General features: G+C 45.8%; 1 protein-coding gene across 1 annotated transcript in view; it reads left to right on the top strand.

Moving 5' to 3' along the window:
* The window catches only part of ABCA4 (ATP binding cassette subfamily A member 4), a 105,228-nt gene extending 88,297 nt beyond the window's left edge, over positions 1 to 16,931 (top strand). The window contains exons 36-45 of the mRNA XM_088835509.1: positions 3,088 to 3,208; positions 3,632 to 3,694; positions 4,881 to 4,987; positions 8,020 to 8,161; positions 9,733 to 9,867; positions 10,776 to 10,879; positions 10,967 to 11,059; positions 13,006 to 13,255; positions 14,542 to 14,628; positions 16,123 to 16,931. Coding sequence (XP_088691635.1) covers positions 3,088 to 3,208; positions 3,632 to 3,694; positions 4,881 to 4,987; positions 8,020 to 8,161; positions 9,733 to 9,867; positions 10,776 to 10,879; positions 10,967 to 11,059; positions 13,006 to 13,255; positions 14,542 to 14,628; positions 16,123 to 16,158 — 1,138 coding nt within the window. The 3' untranslated portion in view covers positions 16,159 to 16,931. The remainder of the gene's footprint in view (positions 1 to 3,087; positions 3,209 to 3,631; positions 3,695 to 4,880; positions 4,988 to 8,019; positions 8,162 to 9,732; positions 9,868 to 10,775; positions 10,880 to 10,966; positions 11,060 to 13,005; positions 13,256 to 14,541; positions 14,629 to 16,122) is intronic.
* Positions 16,932 to 19,477: the final 2,546 nt, after the last annotated feature.

Below are 19,477 nucleotides of genomic sequence, written 5' to 3'. Positions count from 1 at the left end.
ATTTCACATCCATGTGGTCATCTCTTTCCTCATGAGCCCCACTCCATAAAGACTGTTATGCTCTCAAAGCCTGGCTTGTTCTGAATAATGCAAGGAGAGACACATTAAAAATAGTCACGTTAGAATTTGTGAAAATTTTAAAGTGTTTAGAATACAATGTAATTAATTTCAATCACTAGTATTTAATCCCATTCATTTAATAAACAGATAATCATATTAAATTGGATCATAGAGTCACAAATGATAATGATTCATTGATATCCAAAGTACTAGGAAATCAATACATGCACTCATGAGGAAATAGACAAATCAGGCCCCTTTGCTAGTTAGGGATTTGAGAGTGGGGACAGGGCAGAGCGGGGAGAGCGTGATATTGGGGGGTGGTATTTGAGGTGAAGGCAGCCAGGTGCAGTGTGGAGGGGGTGGAGCAGTGATCACGCCCCCCTGGTTGGGGAACAAGGAGGTTGTCTACCAACCCTGACCCAACCCAGCCGTGCCTTTCTTCCCATTCTCTTGCTTAAGGCCCTGCTTCATTCTGAAGTGGGTGCTCAGGTTTCCAGAAGGCAGCTGCAACCCAAGGGTTTGATGTTTACTGGCCTTGGCTTAGAGGCCTGAACTGCAAGTCACTGGGCGCTCAGAACAAGCTTTCCTGGACAGTGTTTGTCCCTTACGCTCTTACTCTCTCAGGCCAAATGTGGTCACATGTAAATAAAGACTCAGAGGACTTGTCTTTAGCTTTTAATCCTTAGGGAATTGAGTTATTGGAAAGACATTGAATAAGATAATGAATGTCAACACACTTAGAATAAAAAAACATGACCAGAAAGTGGTTCTAGCATGAGATTTGTCCGTGGGACCCTCAGTCCTTGCAGGTCCCCCTCTGCAGCTTTGGCTTTTTTTTTTTTTTTTTGGCCGCTTCTTTAAGAGGCCTTGGGTGGGAGAGAAGCAAGAGTTATTTACTAAAACAGACACATTAGCTTCAAACTCTGGTGTCAACACATCAAGTGTGTCCTTAGACCAGAAAGAGGACCAGAGAAGTGTTCAGAATCTCTGGCTTCCAGAAGACAACAGAGCCCATCCTGAGAAACAAGCAGGAAAGGAGAGGAGGGAAGAACGGGTGCTCTTAGTGATGGATATGCCCTCGTGTGGGGAGTTCAGGATGGCTGTGAAAGGAGAGGGGGTGGGGGTGGTGAGAGATGAGTCTGGAGAAGAAGGCAGAGTCAGGTCATGAAATGCCCCCTCACCTTGGTGAGGACTTAGAATTTAAGCCCGAGGACAGCAAAAAGTTGTTGGGGTGTTTTAATTAGGGAAATGACAGGATCTACAAGCGTTAGAAGCAGAGAGATCAGACAGGAGGCTGCTTTGTTACCTAGGCAAGAGACAGGGGTAGCCTGGAAAGGAGTGGGGGTGTTAGGAAACGGAGTAAAAGAAGTTGATTGAGTAAATAGTAAGAAGTTTGTTAGACAAAACTTAGTAATGAACTTGATATGGCCAGGGACAGAGGGAGGAGAGCATGTAGGTCCGGGTATTCAGGGTGTTCAGAGAAGAGGCTGTGTTGTTAAGGATGGTGAGAATTCTGCTTGGCAGGGCAGGAGATCGAGAATACTGAGCCACTGGAAATGCCTGCAGGGGCTGGGAGCTGGGAGAGCCTAACGTGGGCTGGGAGCTAAGGGTAGATGGGTAGATAGAGCTATGGTTGGTGGAGCAATCAGTCCAAGAGATAAATAGGTAAGATCTCACATGCCATATGACATGGCCAAAAAAAAAAAAATTACTTTTTAAAGTGTGGGGAGAAAATTTAGGTATCTACTTAAAGCTTTTCTAAATTATGTTGAGTGTACATATTCAAAAGGATTTGAGTATTACTGAATTAATTACTGGAGGGTAATTATGCTGCAAGAGAACTGTCCAGTGTAAGGAGGCAGGGCTCTGAGCTGTAGGACCTGACCTGACAGAATCACCTGCCCCTCTGTGAACCTATTTCCTTAAATGGACAATAAAGAGATTGGATATAATTCTGCTACTCTCTGTTTCTTGAGTCACTAACTGGGTGGGCCAGGCCATTTGGAATGTAATTTCTCTACCAATGTTGCTGTTCAGTCACTAATTCATGTCCAACTCCTTGTGACCCCAGGGACTGCAACATGCCAGGCTTTCCTGTCCTTCACCACCTCCCAGAGTTTGCTTGAACTCATGTCCATTGAGTCGGTGATGCCACCCAACCATCTCATCCTCTGTTGCCCCCTTCTCCTCCTGCCCTCAGCCTTTCCCAGCATCATTGGTCTTTTCCAGTGAGTCAGCTCTTCTCATTAGGTGGCCAAAGTATTGAAGCTTCAGCTTCAGGATCAGTCCTTCCCATGAATATTCAGGGTTGATTTCCTTTAGGATGGACTGATTTGATCTCAGTGCTGTCCAAGGGACTCTGCCAATAATAACACCATTAACTGCAATAATAAAACCCTCTATAATTTTTTGAATTAAAAAGGAGAAAGATTAATGGGAGGATGAGTGGGAAGCGTAGGTGGGGCCTGACTGCCGGTCTCTGAGATTTCAGCTGAGGAGTTAGGGTTTTAACCTACAGCTGATGGAAAACTATAGTTTGGGACAGGAGATAACCTGATGGATTAAAAGAAGTAGGAGGCCTGGTTGTTAGTAACTATCATTTGTTGAATGCTTACCGTAGATGAAGGGTTCCATCATGATAGCAGCTACCAGGTTTTGAGTCTTGACTCTGCCAGACCCTGTGCCAACTTCATCTTTACCACAATCCCATGAGGTAGACGCTCTTACCACCCCCTTCCCTGTCTTATGGTTGAAGGAGGCGAGGTTTGGAGAGGTTCAGCAACATCCCCACAGTCACACACAGGGAGGCCAGGACTGGAGACCAGGGCAGACTCTGGTCTCGAGCGCTTGCCTTCTCTGCCTAATGCCTGACACCTTTCCTGTGGAGAGTCCTTTGGAGAGTCAAGCGTTAGGGGTGGAAGGCTAGGCTGGGGTAGAGGCCAGTGAATGAGCAGAGGGTAAGATGAAAGGACGGCACCAAGGACACTGTGCACCAGCCCACTCTGTCCCCTTTCCTTCCCCTAGGACTACTGAGCCCGCGAAGGAGCCCATCATAGATGAAGATGATGATGTGGCTGAAGAAAGGCAGAGAATTATTAGTGGAGGAAATAAAACTGATATCTTAAGGCTAAATGAACTCACCAAGGTAAGGGAATAGATACGGGAATGTTAGTTTGGAGGTGCCAGTTGGACTGAGATGGCACAATGCTGTAATTTTCCTTCTGTAGAATAGGCAATATGCTACTGCAAGCAATTCCTTTCCCCGATTTTATGTGAGATTGTCATCTTTGTTATAACTCGTCTTCCAAGAGCTGTCAATGCACTTTCCCTAGCATTTATCTTGGGCACTGACACAGGGCCTCAGCAAGAGCCGCTGCAACTGAACCCTGCCAGTGACGCTTCCTGCACTCCATTTCTGCACAGGCTCAGCTTCAACACTGTCAGTGCTCACAGCACCTCTGTGCACATCCATGTCAATGTGTCACCTTTGCCTCAGCCATCGTTTGCTCTCTTGCCCTCCCCATTTAACCCTCTGTTAGTCCTCAGTCCACTTTCTCTGATCTTGCAGGTTTATTCAGGCACCTCCAGCCCAGCAGTGGACAGACTGTGTGTGGGAGTCCGCCCTGGAGAGGTGGGTACTCTATGGGCCACATGTAAAAGAACCTCAGGAAACCAGCTCACATGCATGTCTCTGGTCTCCTCTGAAACAGAGCTGATCAATAGACATAAAACACAAGCCACGAAGGTCATTCTAATTGTCTAGTAGCCATAGGGGAAAAAGCAGGTGAAATTAGTCTTAATCTTGTCCAATATATCTGAAATAGTATCACTTCAACATGTCAGTCATATAAAATGTTATTTATATTTTACATTCTTTTTGGTTACTGTTCTAAATCTTCAAAATCTAGTGTGCATTTAAGCTCATAGTACATGTAGATGCATTTCAAGTGCTCAGCAGTCACTGTTAAGGAGGAAAATTCTGCTTCCTTCTACCCTCTTAGGTTCTGGAACTGGAGCTCTGTCAGTTGGACTGATAAAAGATGGAGTAACGAGAGAAAAACAAAGAGAAAGTCTCTTAGCGTGTGCACTGCACATGCGCAGGAGAGACGACTACCCGAGAGGGGCGGCTGGAACTTGGGCTCATGAAGCACCTTAGCAAAGGAACAGTACACTTTTAGGGAAGTTACAGGACAAAGGAAATGGACTTACAGTAAACAGTAAACTGTTTGTGACCCCGTGAACTGTAGCCTGTCAGGCTCCTCTGTCCATGGAATTCTCCAGAATCCTGGAGTGGGTAGCCACTCCTTCTTCCAGGGATTTTCCTGACCCAGGGGTCAAACCCACATCTCCTGTGTCGCCTGCATTGCAGTCAGATTCTTTACCATCTGAGCCACCAGAGAAGCCCTGTATGTGTAAATAATGGCAGATAAAGGCTAGTTATTAAAGCTTGTGATCTAGATTCCTCTAGTGTCGTCTCCAGGCTAGTAAGAGTCTAAAGTTGTCTCCAGTGATTACTTTTGTCCATCTTGATAGAGAGGAAAGAGGAACACCTTGTAAATTTATGTCCTGCTTTGAGGCAAATAAGGGGAGAGCAGAGAGCTTTTCTCATATCTGCTTCTTCCCATTTGCCTTCAGCTCACAATCACCCTCATGCCGAATGACACATTCTGCTACCATACGCCATAAATGGCTAATTGCCTTTATATGGCAGCATGGGTCTGGCGTGCCTCCCTTCACCACATACACTTGCCCTGGGGCCTGACACTCTGGCCTTCTTGGGCTCCAGGGTGAGGCCAATTCTGTGTGTTCTCCCTCAGTGCTTCGGCCTCCTGGGAGTGAACGGAGCTGGCAAAACAACCACATTCAAGATGCTCACTGGGGACACTGCGGTGACCTCAGGCGATGCCACTGTCGCAGGCAAGAGGTAAGTGTCCGATTATCCTGTCTCAGGGTGTCTCTCCCGGGCCCTGAGGCATGTCCTCGTCCCCACCCTGCATCTGAGGATGACTCTGAGAGCCTGAAAGATCTGTGTGGAGGTACAGTTCATTCAGTCCAGTTGCTCAGTCGTGTCCGACTCTTTGCGACACCATGAATCACAGCACTCCAGGCCTGCCTGTCCATCACCAACTCCCGGAGTTCACTCAAACTCATGTCCATCGAGTCGGTGATGCCATCCAGCCATCTCATTCTGTCGTCCCCTTCTCCTCCTGCCCTCAATCTTTCCCAGCATCAGAGTCTTTTCGAATGAGTCAGCTTTCCACATCAGGTGGCCAAAGAACTGGAGTTTCAGCTTCAACATCAGTCCTTCCAATGAACACCCAGGACTGATCTCCTTTAGGATGGACTGGCTGGATCTCCTTGCAGTCCAAGGGACTCTCAAGAGTCTTCTCCAACACCACAGTTCAAAAGCATCAATTCTCCTGCGCTCAGCTTTCTTCACAGTTCAACTCTCACATCCATACATGACCACTGGAAAAACCATAGCCTTGACTAGACGGACCTTCGTTGGCAAAGTAATGTCTCTGCTTTTTAATACACTGTCTAAGTTGGTCATAACTTTCCTTCCAAGGAGCAAGCGTCTTTTAATTTCATGGCTGCAATCACCATCTGGTACAGACCTCCCAGCAAACGTGGTCTGAAAAGTCTATCTGGAGAATTGAATTGTGATTGTTAAAAGATTCCTCCATTAGCATGATTTCTCGGAAAATTCTGGAAGCACCAAATCAGTGGTTTTTAGTCCTTTGTGGGTCATAAGCCTCTGACCCTTTGATCATGTGATGAACACATGTACCTATAAAAATTGCTTCCCATTACCTCTCTTCATACAGTCATGGCCTGGCTCTTTACAAATAGTTCTGGTTGTTTACAAACAGTTTCAGGGAATTAACTGAGCCCTGAAGCACAGTTATGACCCTACAGGAACCCCTTCGGACCCAGATTAAGAACATCTGTGATGAAGCACCCTTTCTCTGGGTTGAGTTTCTACATGGGGCTTGTTCGGGAGTCCTCGGAAGCTTTAATCTGCATTGGCTATTTCTGTGCCAACACTTGGCTTTGCTGGCCAAGATTCTTTTATAAAGGGAGAACTGGCATGTGCCCTTGGATTCTGGGCGAGTGCCTGCTGCTCTCTGAAATAAGGAAACAGACTGGTCTTGGACAGGACAGGACAGGACAGAAAACATGAGCTAGCACTTGTCTGCCTTTTTATAAGCTGCTCCTTGAATAGCAGAGCTCACACATATTAGTTGTGCCCAGAGGAAATCTCTGTCCTGGTTTATAAGTGGAGTTAGGCACTGCTGACATCAAACCAACTTCTGCTTACCTGGGGAAAGCCATCATCAATGTATCCCAATGCTCCCTGGGTGAGGAGAGTCCTAAGCATTCTTCACTGGCTCAGACAGGATGAATTTGGTTCCCCAGCCTTCCCAGCCTTGCTGTTGGGTCTAGAGCAAAGAGAATGGCAGAGGTCAAGCCAGGCCATGACTGGTTCCATCTCATCTTCAGATCTAGCTTGGCCTGCTGCGTCACTTCAGTCATGTCCAACTCTGTGTGACCCCATAGACAGAAGCCCACCAGGGTCCCCCATCCCTGGGATTCTCCAGGCAAGAACACTGGAGTGGGTTGCCGTTTCCTTCTCCAATGTGTGAAAGTGAAAAGTGAAAGTGAAGTCCCTCAGTTGTGTCTGACCCTTAGTGACCCCACGGACTGCAACCTACCAGGCTCCTCCATCCATGGGATTTTCTAGGCAAGAGTACTGGAGTGGCTTGCCATTGCCTTCTCCAAGCAAATGACTTCAAGATGGGAAACCAAAGGGGAGAGGGCAGGGAGCAAAGGGATGAAATAAGATTTACCATGAGACATCAAAATGAGACACAGGTAAATCAAGACAGAAGCTGGAAAGAAACTATAGGTTTAAGACACAGGATTGAGGCTCTTAAGTGTAATAGTTCCTGTGGATTTGGTGAAGTACCCTCCTTGCTTCCCTGGGCAATTTTAACTGGCCATACCTAAGTAGTTTTGTCATAGTAGGGAAGTACATGGCCTCTCTGTCCCATGCCATTGCATCTATCCTTCATTCTTAGACCCTAAGCTATGAGAGAAGAAGGAAGAAAATTAGACCAGTCTACGGTCAGTTTGTTTTTTCATCAAGGCAGTATACTTTTTAGTGGAGGAGGATACATTGATTAGAGGGAGTTGATAGGATTCGTTTCATCTCTTTGTCTCTTCTGCCAGTCTCTTGCTCTGGGGGGTGATCTGATTGGTTCCTCTTTCACTGACAGTATCTGTCAGTAAATACAAGTCGAAAAGTTCACTTCCAGTGGGAAGCATGCATCTTCTCTAGCTACTTGCCAAATATTTGAAAGGGATCAAAAAACATTGGTCATTTGCTTAAGTTTGATCTTCCCTTTGTGTTTAAAGATTTACCATGAGGCATCAGGGCTCTTTCCTGGTGGCTCAGAGGTTAAAGTGTCTGCCTGCAATGCGGGAGATCTGGGTTCGATCCCTGGGTTGGGAAGATCCCCTGGAGAAGGAAATGGCAACCCACTCCAGTATTCTTGCCTGGAGAATCCCATAGACAGAGGAGCTTGGTGGGCTACAGTCCACGGGGTCGCAAAGAGTTGGACACGACTGAGCAACTTCACTTTGTTTTTAAACTCACACATGAGGTGATCCAATCTAAAAGCACAGCTGACTTTGGGTAACAGGTATTCAGTTTATCCTAGATAGGGAAATCTAGGAGAATCCAACTGGATTCAAAACTCAGAACTCCTGGAGTTAATCAGTTTCTAACCAAAGAGCCCCTACTTTGATTCCTAAATGTTCACATTTTTAAAGCAAAAATGGGAAAAGAGGAGAGGGAGCTTTATTATCGTTTTGGCAGAAACTACTCCAGTCCCAGATCTCTGGTCACCCATTTTGTGAAGGAAACCTACTAATTGTTTTTTCTTCTTGCAGTATTTTAACCAATATTTCTGACGTCCATCAAAGTATGGGCTACTGTCCTCAGTTTGATGCAATTGATGACCTGCTTACAGGGCGAGAACATCTTTACCTTTATGCCCGGCTTCGAGGTGTACCAGCAGAGGAAATTGAGAGGGTAAATTAACATGATTTATTGTGTCCACTTAAAAGTTTGGTAAACCATGAACCTGTTTCATGAGAATGCATTTATTTAGAGATGGGAAAACTAGAGTATGCTATCCATTAATTCATTCAACAAATGCTCAACTGAGTGTCTGCTGTGTGCCAAGTACTCTTCTGGAAAACAAGGGTATAGCAGTCAACAAACCAGATGAAAAGAATTCCCACCCTCCTATCTGACAAAATGATATATGCATTTACCCTTTGATCCAGCCATCCCACTTCTGAGCATTTACCCTGAAGACGCACATCCCACAGTACAAAAATACATATTCAAAAATGCATATTCACTACACTTCAGTCATAAAATATTGGAAATAGCTAAATGTTCAGGCATATGGGAAATTGATTGAATAATTTATGCCATAAATACCTGCAACAAGGTCTTATGCCACTATTAAAAAAAAACCCAGGATTTCCCTGGTGGTCCAGAAATTCAGACTCTGTGCTTCCACTGCCAGGGGCATGGGTTTGATCCCTGGTTGGGGAACTAAGATCCCACATGCCATGCCTGGTGTGGCCAAAAAGAAAAAGCAAAAGCAAAAAAAAATAGCTCTGTGAATGACACTGACTTTTTTTCAAGGAGATACTGTTAAATGAAGAAAGTAAAGTGCAAAAGAGCACATGTAAAATGCTACTTTTTCATGTAAGAAAGTAGGACAAATATGAAAGCATAAATATGTCTGCTTACCTTTACAAATAGGGATACAGGAAGGATAAACTGGAAAACAATGAATGTGGTGATCAGCAAGAGGGAAATAGGGTGAAAGGGAAATGGGAGGGAATAACACTTCTCTCAGGATTTTTTTTTGTATAGTTTAAACTTTTGGAATCAGGCTAATATTCCACATATTCAAAAAATAAAGCTAAATCAGTAAGAATGAGAAAGAGGTGAAAGTGAAAACAAAAAGAAATCCTAACACTGAAAGCAAACTAAAACCAATTAATCCAATTTTATTTCAAATGAATGTAATAATCATACAGAAGGGGAGGAAAAGAACTAATACAAATAACTGATGACACAATATTTGATTGTATATCCTCAGCCTTGGGCAGGCAGAGTGGAGAGAAAGAACTACAAACAAACTATGAGCTCTTCTTAGTTGATTTGTTTTTTACAGAGGCATGGGAAAAGCACTCCTGAAACAATTTTACATGTTTTATAGGACTAAGTAAATGAATAAGTGGGTTTATGTCATTTGGAGCCAGAGTTCTTCCTCTTCCACTCCTAACCACAGTCCAGAACACTGGGTAAGAAGCGCTGTCCTGCTCTGGAAAGGCTGAAGACGATTTCTCTGCATCCAGTGGATGTGAAGCAGACCACGCCATACTGGGATTTAAGGATCTGAGAGTGGAAAGGAGAAACACCTGGCCCTTGAAGGCCATAAGCCACTCCATAAGTCATCATGTTTCGGCCTCACTGGGTCTGTCATCCTGGAGGAGTTAGATCTAGGAGCCCGAGACTTTGAATTGATGGGGTATTTGCTTGTTTGTTTTTCCCAAATGGGATTTCTTTCTCCTCCGCAGGTGACAAACTGGAGTATTCAGAGCCTGGGCCTGTCCTTCTATGCAGACCGCCTGGCCGGCACCTACAGTGGAGGAAATAAGCGGAAACTCTCCACAGCCATTGCGCTCATAGGCTGCCCACCATTGGTGCTGCTGGTGAGGACCCTGGAGACCTCCCAAGGGCTCACGAGAGCCGAGGGCCACATCTCTGTGGTTGAGCCAGCGGATTTAGGAACTGCAGCGGTCTGTGTTTGTCTGGGTTGTTCCTATTCTGCTTCTGTTGAGTGAATCAGTCCAGTGTTTGGTTCACAGCTCTTGGGGGAAACCAGAGTCAAAACACATTACTACTCTGAGTTCCTGGGAAGCCTCTAGTGGGGCTTCAGGCTCACAGCGGGGAGATTCAGCCCTTCTGCAGAATGTCAGCGACTGGTCAAAACTTACTTCTGCCTGAGGAGGCCTGTGAAGGTGAAGGTGCAGGTGAAAGTCGCTCAGTCATGTCCAACTCTTTCTATGGACTGTAGCCTGCCAGGCTCTTCTGTCCATGGAATTCTCCAGGCAAGAATACTGGAGCGGGTTGCCTCTTTGAGGTCCTAATTGGATAGGAGTGCTGGCCTGGAACAAAGGCTCATGTGGTTCTCGCCAAAACTGGACAGCCCCAAGACCCTGTTCCTAGGCAGTCTGGGCTTCATGAGGGCATGGGTCACAGGACGTGAAGGGACCCTGAAAAGTCACCTGAGCTTTCTTCCTGCCTCCTTGCAAGCACATGTGGAGAATTTTATTTTCTTTTTTAAAGATAGTTCTATCATTGTTTCAATGAATTTTAACTCATTCATGGGCTAAAACAGATCTAGAGACGTGCTGATGTTCCTTCACGCTCCTGATTCACCCCCTGCCTTCCGTGCCCTGTGCTGCCTTCCCCGGCTCTTGCCTGCTGGGGAGTGGCTTTGTGCACTGTCTGCCAGAGAGCAGCATTGCTCAGAGAGAGGAAGGTGCAGCCGAGGAGGGTGCAGGACCCGGGGGAGGCTGGCTCTTAGCCTGGCCGTCTGCCGTCTGCCTCCCCACAGGATGAGCCCACCACAGGCATGGACCCCCAGGCTCGCCGCATGCTGTGGAACACGATCGTGGGCATCATCAGAGAGGGGAGAGCCGTGGTCCTCACTTCACACAGGCAAGAGACTCCCAGGGGCTGAGGTGGGGCAGGCGGGAGATGGAGTCCAGTCCTCTCAGCCCCCACCTGCTCTCTCCCTGCCCCCAGCATGGAAGAGTGCGAGGCCCTGTGTACCCGGCTGGCCATCATGGTGAAGGGCGCCTTTCAGTGTCTGGGCACCATCCAGCACCTCAAGTCCAAGTAAGGATATGGTGGGGGGTTGCCTTTGTTACCTTCGGGGGAGAAGTGGGGAGTCAACAAGGCCCTGTGCTCTTTTCTGACGTGTGAGAGAGTCTTGCTGCTTCCTCATGCCACGGGCAGAAGTATCTGAACCTGACTTCTGCAGAAGCAGGTGGAGAAAACCGGTGTGTTGAATGCAGCTCTTCTTTACTGGGCTAATGTCCTGTGGCTGAAGGCTTGCCGAGGCTCCCAGTGGGGATTCTGAAAGGGGCAAATGCAAAGCCCAGTTGGGATGAGAGACGGTCATTACCACTGCCTCGTTATCCCACCGCTTATCCCAACAATCCAGAACCCGTGACCTATTTAATGAGTCCACAACCAACATAGGAGCAATCCAGAGACCAAACAGCCTGAACAGTCAGTTTCTTTCTGGCATGTCATATGCTTTCTTTCTTTTTTATTTTTTAAATTATGAAAGTATTATAACACATTTACAGGAGACTTGAAAAATACAGAATCATATGCTTTTGAGTTTCTGAAATGACCGTGTATTATATGACAAACCAGCAATGCCAGTAATCTTTAGCAGGATTATCCTGTCCTGATAAATTGTAAACTGCTGTAAATAATGTGTTATTAATAACAGTTTGTGTGCCAAAGTGGACAATCACTTAAAATAAGATTTAGATAATAATGCCATACTCCCTTGCCTTCTGATATGTTTTATAAACTAGGAAGGGTGGACTTTAAATTATTACTTATTTATCAAACACATTTTGAGAGCCCAGAATAGAAAAAGTCACCATGCCAGTTGGTGAAAGGAAGAACACATAACCCACTGCATCTGTGCCAAGATACTTCATCTCGATGTTCCAGGGGAGTGTCTTGCACAACACACCTCAGGCTTCAAATGCATCATATGCAGCAACAATTGATGAAGGCCTAATAGGTTAGCTGCATCTGGGCACTAGACCCATAACGTCTTGAGTAACTATAGCTTGGACACTATACAGGGACTTCAGCATGTGAGGTCACCAGACCCATATCAGCAGCTTCCAGCATCTACCTGCTGGAGAATGGATGCTCCCTACCCCTTCCCCTCTCAGTCCTCAGTTTCCTGTAGGAGAGCAGGTGAGCAGGAACATTCCTGTGTGAAGGATGATCACTTTTCTGGGGATGAAAGGTAAAGGCATTTTATTGTAAAGGGAAGCAACCCTGGATCCTGGACGGAGCACTGAAATAAGTATACCATGGGTAAGTGTGAAGGGATGCCATCTGGCTGTGCACTTACTCTCTAGTGGACCATTTATCCACATGCGAGTGACCTGGTGTGTGAAGGAGGGAGGCACCCATGGCCTTGGGCCTGGCAGCTCCATTTGTTCTGGAAGCTTGCCCAGGGAAGCACTGCCTTCCCAAGCCTTTTCTCCCACCAGGCCAGTCTCTTAAAGGCCCAGGCAGTCTTTCCACCTCTGAGGAAGCCCTGGGCAGCCTGTGATCTCTGCACATGGCCCAGATAACCTTTGACTTCAGCACATACGTTAAAGGGAATGGAGCAGGGAACACCTGTGTCTCCAGAAGGTGGACACAGGAAGGTGTGACATAGACCTGGAGACCCACTTCACCACATGAGGCATTAAGACCTCTAAAAACTAGTGTCAAACCACCTCTCCAGGAACCATCATGGCCCTTTCAGTCCTAGTTTTAAACACGCACACAAGATCTATTTTGGTTTAGTTGCTAAGTTTTGTCTGACTCTTTTGCGACCCCATGGAGCCCACCCAGCTCCTCTGTCCATGAAATTTTCCAGGCAAGAATGCTGGAGTGGGTAGCTGCTTCCTTCTCTTCTCAAGATCTATAATATGGGCCTTTAATTCCCAATATTTGTGATAAGTCTAGTCCTCATTTCAGGATTTCCTTAGATCCAGCTGCTAACAAGGCTGTTCCACACCGCAATGTGCATCCCCCAGGTTTGGAGACGGCTACATTGTCACGATGAAAATCAAATCCCCAAAGGACGACTTGCTTCCTGACCTGGGTCCTGTGGAGCAGTTCTTCCAGGGGAACTTCCCAGGCAGCGTCCAGAGGGAGAGGCACTACAACATGCTGCAGTTCCAGGTCTCCTCCTCCTCCCTGGCCAGGATCTTCCGGCTGCTCGTCACTCACAAGGACAGCCTGCTCATCGAGGAGTACTCGGTCACACAGACCACACTGGACCAGGCAAGGCTGGGGGGTGCCCAGCTGGGCAAAGCCTGGGCTGCAGTGCCCAGCTTGGCTGCAATCTACACGAGGGCGAGGGAGGACGTGCCCAAGTGCCAAGTTCCTCTGTCCATTAGGGAAAAACTTGGAAAATCAGAAATGGTTTTCTAAGAGTATTTCAGTCATCAACAGACTTCACTGACTTTTTTACAGCATTCTTCCTCACAACACTATGACGTTTTTTTCTCCTTCCCAGTTTGTGGTGATAGCCCTTTTTTCCTTTTAAATCATCTCTACTGATGCTTAATTTAAATACAATAGAATGAACCTATTTAAAGTGTACAGTTCAATGAGTTTTGATAAATGTATGTGCCATGTGTCAGGTTTTTTTAATGTGATCATTTCTTATTGTGGTAAAAAATATATATATAATATATGTAATTATCATATTTAAGTGGCATTACACTTCAGTGGCATTAAGTATATTCACGTTGTTGTACATCCATCACCACCATCCATCTCCAGAAATTTTTCATCTTCCCAAACTGAAACTCTGTACTCATCAAGCAGTAACTCCCCAGGAACCGCTCCCCAGCCACTGTTTGACATTCTGTTGACTACTCCACATGCCTCAAAGAAGTGAAATCACACAGTATTTGTCCTTTTGCATCTAGCTTATTTCAGTTAATATAATGCCCTCAAGGTAAATCCATGTGGGAGCCTGTGTCAGAATATCCTCCCTTTTTAAGGTCGAATAATATTCAGTTGTGTGTATATACCATGTTTTGTTTATTCATTCATCCATATGGATATTTGTTTCTGGGTTTCGTTGGTTTTTATTTGTTTTCTTTAAATAAATATCCTTAAAGACTACTCAGCCTAGCAGTAGAAACAGGCAAGTCTCTGCTTACTCTCTGAGGAGCTGGCTCCCAGCACTTTCTTGCCAGCATAAGTAGATGGAGGCAGGGACAAGAGTTGGTCACACTGCACATTGAATTGAGAATAGAGAACTGGAGAGATCAGCTCCCGTCTTCCTGGTTTTGATTTTTTTAGTTATTCCTGTAGAGGCTTAGGAGGCTACCAATAGCTGAGAATCTGCCTCGTTTACCCATAATCCTCTTGCGGGCACTCCTTTGGCTTAGCTCACAAGTCTAAGAAGAAGCCCTGTGCCCTGGGCAGGACACAGGCTGCTCCAGCCAGGCTGTACAGTAACTGTGGGAAACAACAAACTGAGTGGGTGGCAGGGTGGGTGGAGGGGGCCCTTTTCTGGAACCATCTACCTACTCTTACCCTTCTCTTGCCCCCAGGTATTTGTGAACTTTGCTAAACAGCAGAATGAAACTTACGACCTTCCTTTGCACCCTCGAGCTGCAGGAGCCAGCCGACAGGCCAAGGTACCCCTGCCACCCCTTCCCTGTCCACTGCTTAGGGCAGATTCTTGGCTCAGGGACCCCACTGACGCACTGGGCCTGCAGGGGGCCCCGACATGCCTCCTGCAGAGAGTCCCACCCATACCAGCCCTCACCTCCTCCCTGCCACTCCTCACTTGTCTAGGATGAAGGTAGCTGTGTACCTTCCTTTTATAATCAGGAAAGTTTTGGATGGTATCAGAGAACATTTTTGAAAAGAACTTTCTCATATATTTTTGCTTATAGCAAAAAAAATGGTATTTTGGAAATATGCAGGGAAGATAGGAGAGAATATTAAAATATTTCAGTTGTTGGGATACTTGACTATATATCTGGTCTTATGTTTGAGTTTCAAAGTAAGGAAATTAACTGGCACTCATTTCACTGGTGTTCTCATTTGGCTAGAGTAAAGAGTATTCTCTGTTTTATGAAGAGGGCTCTTTGCTCTTTATAAAAATTTCAAGATGATGAAGGAAGTAACAATAAAAGGTATGTATCCTGGCCTGTCATCACTTGGGATATGTGCCTCCACATTCCTGCCCTGACACAGCACCCATGTAAGGAACACGTTCATTCCAGCTCCCCAGAAAGAGAGCAGAAGAGAGCTGGGGAGAGTCCTGGGGAGGCGACCTAAGCCTGGGGCGCTAAAGGATCAAAGTAACCCAGCCATCCTCTCCTGACTTACCTGGAGGGTAAATCAAATAATATCAAAGTGTTTTTTTCAATAAGCCTAATCTCCCATAAAGTTCTCATTCCTCCCAGTTTCCTGATTGTGAGAAAAACCAGGTGCAGGTAATGATTGAAACACTCCTTTCCAAGGCACTATTTGTGATGCATTTCCCCCATTTCTCTTGACCAGCAGAGACCTAATGGCTACTTGGCAAGGCTGACTTTGCCCAGAAGTTCCTAAGTAAAGACATCTGTCCAGGGAAAATTAATTTTGCTGAGATTTTCCAGCCATTCTTTCTGATTTATAAATCTTATATTTGCTGTTTACACCAGCAGAAAATTAGAAAGCAGTTGCAGTTACAAATTCCTTTTGTAACTCAGACTACATAATTTGGTTTCAAAAGTTTTTCCTAAAACTGTCAGTGGTCTCCCCACCCCCCTGCTGGTATGTGCGCTCTTAAAGGGGTAATACCAGGTCATCTCTGGACCTGACAAGGGGCATTCATGGTCTGTGATCTGCAGTAGTTAACTCCAAACTTTCCCTCTTACTGGATGTGATCATTTTCTATTTTGCCTGTCACATTTTAGCATACAGATGCTAGAAAACCTACTGCAGCATATTTATTGAATCGGCATTTTTCTGAAATAAATGTGTTGTTCAAACCTAACTCTGACTCTGTGACATACAATGTTTATAAAGGTTTGCAAAAACCCTCCTGCAGAGCATTGTACATAAGTAAATGTCATGAAACAAATAGTAATTATGTTTTTGTTTACATTATCCCATTTTGAAACAATTTTCTTCTATAGGAAGTGGACAAAGGGAATTCTGCACCTCAAGGATGACCTTAATTGTGATTTCTTGGCTTTTAAGACAGTAAGGACATGATAACTTCCTTGGGCTAAACAAACCAAAAGGCACCATAAGAAATGTTACAGAGGGTGTGGCTAACACACATGTCAACGTGTACGTGCATGGTGGGGCATGAATCTTTAAAACATCTGGATCATAGAGTCAGAAGAACCTGCAGGATCATCGGCTACAAACATTACAGACAAGGAGATAAACATAACCTGTAAACTTGGATGATCTGATAGACTTCAGTGCCCTCAGCTGAGTTTCTTTCAGAGCTTGACTGACAGCTATTTAACTTAAAGTCTAAAAGCCACCAAACCATCTCTTCAGAAAACCGAGGTGAAGAGAGTCCATCTGATCTCCTTCTACACTGCCCAGGTTTTGTGCTGCAGCTTAAAAAGAACTCTAGGCAGCTGAAAGTGCAGGAGCCTTTGCCATATGGTCATTCAGTCACACCAGCCAGCATAAGCAATCCCTTGGCAGCAGAAACGAACGCAGAGGAGGCACACAGGAGACTCCAAATGGAGGCTTTTTCAGAAGGAAACAGGAACTGACTCGATCACCTGAAACACCTGATGGGAAACTTTCCCAACCAAATGAGTACAAAACGCGTCTCATTCAGGCCACAGAAGGAGCAGCCTTGGTCCATCTTCCTGCTGGCCATGGCCTCCATACTGCTTTCATTGCAAGTGGATCTGCTTTTTTTGTGTGTGTATGTGTGTGTGTGTTATTTTTAAAGAGAAAATAAAATGCAAACATACTTACAACGAACTACCCCAATTCACTCCTCTCCCTGAGCACACCATCTGGTGTAGTTGTGGACATTCTCTATACTCATATGGCTTGCCATCATTGCATGAGCTTGTGTGAGAGTAATTGCCCCAGGAGTATGAGTCACAGCAAGATTCTGTAATGAGCTAGTCTTGATGGTCCATGTCAAGTCTGCTTGACAGGGTTTGAGACAACACCCGACTGGCAATGCATGTAGGCATTATCCACTGTCAGCTGGGTATTATTTGCATCTAGGTTTAGTTCCCTGGTCTGGGAACTAAATCCCGCAAGCCACAAGGTACCACAAAAAATAAATAAATAAAAATTTTGAAATACTAGTCTCAAAACATAAGCAGGGAAACCTCGAGAGGGAGGAGGCATGCACATACTTAGCCTGGGTTTGAGGAAAATTCAAGTTGGAAATTAGACCCAAGTCTCTGGAGAACATGTTTAATTTATTGAAAAATTTCCCAATCTAGTTTAATAAGAGAGATTTACAAAGAAGAGGAGGAGAAAATGGAAAGAGTCGGTTTAGAAAAGAAGACTACTTGGGAGGTGTTCCAGGAGTATGACTTGCTGCCATATTTTCTAATTTCCTGTCCTTCTTTGGGGAACTCAAGATTTTAGAACAGCTGGGATCTAAAGAGGATTTCTAAGAGTTCATAGAGAGCTTGATTTGTTCCTGCTACTCTAATTCTCCTAGAGAAAGAAGAGGAAAGTGGGGCAGAGAACAGGTCAGCAGAGCTCTGGGCTTGGAAGACAGGGTCTCTGTAGCAGCCTAAGTATTTGCACCAGGACCAGTGAGGAGGAAGTTAGCACCAGCAGCCTGAGGGGCTTGTGGAAAAGGGAAAAGGTTTTCCCCTGGAAGGACAGCAGTATCACCTTCATGGAACAGGCCCCAGGAGCTCTCGGCCCTCTGGACCCAGGCTATTGGGGGCTTGGTTTCCACAGTGTGGTACTTCAATGCCTCAGGAGGTCCTCCGAGACGAACACGACTCCTGGTGTCCACAGGGCGTGACTGCTGCCACATTTGTCAAGTTTAAGGAAGCAGAGGCACTAGAAGTTTCAGATTCAGAGACTTACAGGCTTGTAGAGCTAAAAAAAAAAAAAAGGTTCGGTTTTCAAAAACTAAATCCTTATGTAATTGTTTGATTTACACTGTTTTGACAGAAAAGGAAACCAAGTCCCAGAAGGATTCAACTACTTGGCCGGCCATCCAGGCTTCCCTTCAGGCCGCGCTCTGGTCCTCCTCTGGTTACTTCACGCGCACGTCTGAAGACGCATGCCCATCAGACCCAGAGTTCCCTGCCCAGCGGGTGTAAAGTCTGCCTCCAGGGCCTGGTGGGCCTCTCTCCTGGCTCATAGATGGTCCTTGATCTCTCACGCTCAGGTCTGCTCATGGCACATGAGGGCCCTTGGGAAAGCAGGAAAGCGATGAAAAGAGGGGTAAGCCATGGGGCACCTGGCTCTGCACCACCATCGTCCAACAGGACTCCAAGGAATCCAAGAAGTTGATAGTTGAGCCTGCCTCACCAAGGAGGTGATTATTTAGCAGTTCCTTTGCTTAGTTTATTACTTTAAGAATTGAGACACATGATATGAGAAGCCCCCAAAGCTACTCTCCTCAGAGCCTTTCCCAAAGCTCACCATGACACATACTCAGCTTTTCAAGCAGCTGTCTGATATCTAGGCTCAGACATGTGTGTCTCATGAGTCAAGCTTTGGCCAAACCAGTCATCCTCTTGGTTCAGCACGTTAGTAACTTTCCTAAGGGACCACAGCACCTTGTAGCCAAATCCCTTAGTCCTGGGTTGTGGTGAGTTTCAGGAAGGACACGTCATCACAAAGTACTACACACAGCACCTAACTGACAGGATCCCTGGCACACAGCTCTGCAACTGTGCTGTTCTCATTTTCCACCAGAGCTTGGCAATCTCTTTGGTCTTGAATGATACTGACTGCTGAGTCCATCCTCTTATGCCAGCTAGAGAAGGAAAAGATAAGAGAGGAGGGGAGAACTAAAGCAGTGCACTAGATACAGCCGGTGTCTCTATGGTGTTAATATTCTCATGTGTTGTTGTTCAGTTGATGAGCAACGTCCAGTTCTTTGGGACCCTATGGTCTGCAGCACACCAGGCACTTCTGTCCCCCCTTACCTCCCGGAGTTTGCTCAGGCTCATGTCCATTGAGTCAGTGATGGTATTTAACCATCTCGTCCTCTGCCGCCCCCTTCTCCTTTGCCTTCAGTCTTTCACAGTATCAGGGTCTTTCCAATGAGCCAGCTCTTCACATCAGGTGACCAAAGTATTGAAGCTTCAGCTTCAGCATCAGTCCTTCCAATGAATACTTAGGGTTAATTTCCTTTCGAATTGACTGGTTTGATTTCCTTGCAGTCCAAGGGACTCTCAAGAGTCATCTCCAGCACCAGTTTGAAATCATCAATTCTTCAGCGTTCAGCCTTCTTTGTGGTCCAACTCTCACATATCCACATTCTCATGTGGGGGTCATCCAACTTTCTGAAGGGGCCAGAGAGTACAA

Source organism: Moschus berezovskii, chromosome 4 (genome assembly GCF_049115385.1).
Source record: "Moschus berezovskii isolate FMDL1 chromosome 4, NW_MosBer_1.0, whole genome shotgun sequence".
In the NCBI taxonomy this organism is placed as follows: domain Eukaryota; kingdom Metazoa; phylum Chordata; class Mammalia; order Artiodactyla; family Moschidae; genus Moschus; species Moschus berezovskii.
The sequence above is the reverse complement of the archived record's forward strand: the minus strand, read 5'-3'. Positions and strand labels throughout refer to the sequence as shown.